The sequence below is a fragment of the Penaeus chinensis genome, chromosome 42 (genome assembly GCF_019202785.1).
Source record: "Penaeus chinensis breed Huanghai No. 1 chromosome 42, ASM1920278v2, whole genome shotgun sequence".
Classification (NCBI taxonomy): Eukaryota; Metazoa; Arthropoda; class Malacostraca; order Decapoda; family Penaeidae; genus Penaeus; species Penaeus chinensis.
Genome location: NC_061860.1, coordinates 9,149,938 through 9,154,937, shown reverse-complemented (window position 1 = coordinate 9,154,937; position 5,000 = coordinate 9,149,938). Strand labels below are relative to the sequence as shown.

Below are 5,000 nucleotides of genomic sequence, written 5' to 3'. Positions count from 1 at the left end.
AATACATATACATATACATACACACACACACACGCATATATATATATACATATACATACATATATATATATATATATATATATATATATGCAGCCAGCCAACCTCCTCTATATGGGGCGGCGTCGGTAGGGGTGGCAGAGGTGGCGCCCACCCGGAGTGACTGCCCGAGGTTAGACCTCAGGCGGACTGTCAGGGTGGGGGCTTGGAACATCCGTTCCCTGCGACAGGACGATCGGTTACCACTACTATCGAGGGAATTGAAACAGCTGAGAGTTGAGGTGGCTGCTCTCTCGGAGGTGAGAAGACCTGGCAGTGGCAGGATTAGTGTGGGTGGCTACACCTACTACTGGTCGGGCCGCAGCGATGGCCACCATCTCCAGGGAGTAGCCATAGCCATCTCCAGCAGACTTCAACCCTTGGTAGTTGAGGTCACTCCAGTCGATGAGCGTATCATGGTATTGAGACTGAAGCTTTCATTTGACTTCATGTCTCTTGTTGCTGTATACGCTCCTACGGATGTATATAAACTTGAGGTGAAAGAGATGTTTTACGCCAAACTTGCATCTGTGGCAGACAGATGTCCTCGGCGAGATATTCGTATTGTTCTGGTCGACTTCAATGCGGTATCCGGCTGTGATCGAGCTGGCTACGAGATGTCTGTCGGTCCTCATGGCTCAGGAGCTGATGCTGGCAGCGAGAATAGCCTCCTTTTCCGTGACTTTGCTGGGTCCCAGAAATTGAGGATTTCTGGCTCCTGGTATCAGCGTTCTGACCCGCATCGCTGGACTTGGTACAGCGATACAGGAAGAGTGGCCAAGGAGATCGACCACATCCTCGTTAGCACTCGATGGAGGATCCTCCAGAACTGCAGGGTATATCGAAGCGCTGAGTTCTGTGGAACTGATCATAGAATAGTAGTGGCTACTCTCCGGGTCCACTTTAGAACCCCCCGTCGCCCAAATGAACACCCTAGGGTGTTTCATTTGGACAGATTGAGGGAGGACGAGTGTACCAGGGGGTTTGCCGAGGCTATCTCTGGTCGTCTCACAGCACTCGAGGGCCAGACAGACCCTGTTCTTATGTGGGATACCTTCAAGCGTGAAACGCTTGATGCAGCTCAGGAATCCATTGGTGAACGCCCAAGAACAAGACAGAATTCCATCTCGCAGGACACGCTGGAAGCCACAGATGCTTGTCGTGCGGCTCGACTGTCAGGGGATCGCACCTTGAACCGCTCTCTGGTGCGCAGGACTAGGTCACTGTTGAGAAGGGATAAGGAACAGTTTATCAGTAGTCTTGCAGAGGAGGTCGAAAGCCATTTCCTTGTAAATGACCTTCGTCCTGCCTACCAAGCTCTGAGAAAGCTGAACTCCAAGTCCCCCTCACAGACGACTGCAGTCCGCTCAGCAAGTGGCCAGATAAGCTCAGATCCTGAGCAGTTGTATAAGGTTGATCCACCAACAGTTAACATTGATGCGGGAAATGTTGAGACTCCTCTGCCAGATCCACCCATCAGCGAGGATCCACCCTCCCTGACTGAAATCAGGGGGGCGATCTCCAAGCTGAAGAGTGGTAAAGCAGCAGGTGTCTGTGGCATCCTAGCCGAATTGTTAAAGGCTGGTGGAGAACCTATGGCAAGAGGCTTGCATGCAGTCCTGTCTGCCATCTGGCAGACTGGTACCTTTCCCCCTGACCTGCTGAGGGGTGTGGTCATCCCTCTCTGGAAGGGGAGAGGGGATCGGTGGGACTGCAGCAATCACCGAGGCATTACACTACTCAGTGTACCAGGCAAGGTACTCACACACATCTAATTGAGACGTATCAGGGACCACCTGTTGAGGCACCAAAGACCGGAGCAATCTGGTTTCACTCCTGGTAAGTCCACAATAGACCGCATCCTGGCGCTTCGAATCATTATAGAGCGCCGTCGTGAGTTCGGACGTGGGCTGCTCGCAGCCTACATCGATCTCAAGAAGGCGTTTGACACAGTGCATCGCGAATCTCTCTGGGAGATCCTGAGACTAAGAGGAATTCCAATAAGGATTATTGGACTAATAGCAAACCTGTATACAGGCACTGAAAGTGCTGTAAAGTGTGGTGGGGGCCTGTCGAGCTTCTTCCCTGTTAGTTCAGGTGTGAGGCAAGGCTGTGTTCTTGCACCAACACTTTTCGACACTTGCATGGATTGGATACTGGGTAGAGCTACTGTCCAAAGTCACTGTGGAGCAACTCTGGGCAATATCAAGGTTACAGACCTTGACTTTGCCGATGATGTTGCCGTACTCTCTGAATCTCTGGAAACCCTTGTGGCGGCTCTTAATGCATTTAGCAATGAAGCGAAGCCCCTGGGGCTAGAGGTCTCCTGGACCAAGACCAAGATCCAGGATTTTGGGGGCCTGCTAGGAGACCCTGTACAGTCGATACGTGCTTGCGGTGAAAACATCGAAGTCACAAAGAGCTTTACATACCTCGGTAGTGCATTTCACGACTCTGGGCTGTCAGACCAAGAAGTCAGTAGACGGATTGGCCTGGCAGCAGGGGTCATGAAATCTCTCGACAAGAGTATTTGGAGATGTCGGTACCTGTGCAGAAGGACCAAGTTACGTGTTTTCAAGGTCCTGATACTCCCAGTTTTACTCTATGGTAGTGAAACTTGGACACTATCTTGTGCTCTGGAATCTCGTCTTGATGCCTTTTGTAACAGATCCTTGCGCCGGATCATGGGGTACAGTTGGCGGGACCATGTGTCCAACCAACGGCTGCACCGTGAGACCGGTACAGGACCTGTTACTTGCACAATCCGTGATCGCCAACTCAGGCTATATGGCCACTTGGCTCGACTCCCACAGGATTATCCTGCCGATCAGGTTGTCTCTGTCCGAGACAACCCTGGGTGAAGGAGGCCTGTGGGACGACCGAGAACGTCGTGGCTTGGGCAGATCGATCAAACCTGTCGTGAGGAACTAGAGATGGGCCGGGCCCCTGCCTGGCGGCTCGCCATGAGGGATCCTCGAAGGTGGAAGCGGAAGGTGGATGCGGCTATGCGCCCCTGCCGGCGTTAGCTCCAAATGATGATGATGATGATGATATATATATATACATATGCATACACACACACACATATGTGTGTGTGTGTGTGTGTACATACATACATTTATATATATATATATCTGTATATAAATGTGTATATACATACACACACGTATGTGTGTGTATGTATATATATATATATATATATATATATATATATTTATATGTATTTATATATATGTTTATATATATTTAAATATATATTTATGTGTGTGTGTTTGTATGTGTGTGTGTGTATGTGTATACATATATACACATATGTAAACATGTGTGTATATAAATAAATATGTATATCCATATATAAATATGAATATATATATATATATATATATATATATATATATATGAGTATATTGGACCATCGCGGCAATCATATATCTATATCTACATCTATCTATCTATCTCTCTGTATATATGTATATATATGAAAATATATGTATAGATAAATATATATGTATATAATATATATATACATATATATATTTATATATATACACATTTGTATATATATGTATATATATATATATATATATATATATATAAATGTATATGAATATAGATAAACACACACACACAATGTAGCCGCTGTTATCTCACATACTTCATATCAGCAGCTGATATATCATATATCACGTATTCTGTAACACTACGATCGGAGAGGCCTGCTTGGCATAAATTCATTTTCTGTGTCACAACCGCCGAGAAGGTCGTATCGGCCATAAGAGCTGACTTGTCAAAACGTGTTTGTGCGAGGGGTCGTGCCACAGGAAGTGTTTATATATATATATATATATATATATATATATATATATATTGATACATATATTTATATGTTTATTTATATATACATATTATCCTTCGTTTAGTTTTCAGTGCCGTCGTCACTGAATCTTACTATATGAATATATATACATATATATACACATATATATGTATATATATACATATATATGTATATATATACATATATATGTGTGTATGTATATATATACATAGGGTAGACCGCGTCTAGTTGTGACTGTTTTTGCATTTTCCTTTAGAACTCCAAGTTTTTTGTCTGTAAATCCGAAAAACTATGTTAGTGTGACATGTGAAGGCAAAATTAATTAAATAATTATTTTTTACATAGTTATTTAATAATTTGTGAAGGTATGTCAACCTGTAACAATGTCCCCCAGATACGGTTCAAGTTGTTACTTACCGTGGGGTAAATTGGTACACATATTAAAAAACAAAATTATTTTCGTATTTTGGTAACCTTATCATGCAAGTAAAGAACATTTTAAAGTTTTATTATAAGCATCTTAAATGAAATATATACCTTTTCTATTTAAGAGTAAAAAAAATGTATACTTCATCAGAGTTTGCGCATACAAAAACATATAATTTAGTCATTTTGTCACACCTAAACATGTCGTCTTTATTAGAGCAATAAATGCGAGACCATTCTAGATATAAAGGCGGGATTCCACCAAGGCAACATTCTGGCAACATGTGGCATGCTACATTGTCGCATGGGCTAAGTGTGTTTCCACCAGTTCAACAGAAGGCAACATGTAGCATGCGATTGTGTGGCATGCGACAGGTGGCAACATGTTGCCGTGTTGCCTGACGCATGCGACTAGATTTAGCCTGTTGCCTAGTGTTGAACGCCTTCCCACCAGTCGCGGGAAGGATTCCGTGTTGAAAGGCAACACGATGAATTGGTCACAAGAAAAAAACATAGAATTCATAGAAGAGTATAGAAAACTTTCAGTTCTGTGGGATGTACGCTTGCAAGAGTACAAGAATAATCAGGCTAAATTAGATGCACTGCGGGGATTAGCTGAGAAATACAATTGTGACGTGGAGATGCTGAAGAAAAAGATCAAGAATTTGCGTACAGCATTTCGCCGGGAACATAAACGCCT

At 43.7% G+C, this 5,000-nt stretch overlaps 1 protein-coding gene across 3 annotated transcripts in view; it reads left to right on the top strand.

Moving 5' to 3' along the window:
- The first annotated feature begins 4,256 nt into the window (after positions 1 to 4,256).
- Positions 4,257 to 5,000, top strand: part of LOC125047816 — a 16,290-nt gene continuing 15,546 nt past the window's right edge. Inside the window, exon 1 of one of the 3 annotated variants that reach the window (XR_007116773.1) lies at positions 4,257 to 5,000. This exon is cut by the window's right edge and continues 148 nt beyond it. Coding sequence is in view for 2 of the 3 variants with exons in the window: in XM_047646309.1 (XP_047502265.1) it covers positions 4,684 to 5,000 (317 nt within the window). In the remaining variant the exon portion in view is untranslated. The other 2 variants (XM_047646309.1, XM_047646310.1) reach the window with 2 other exon arrangements.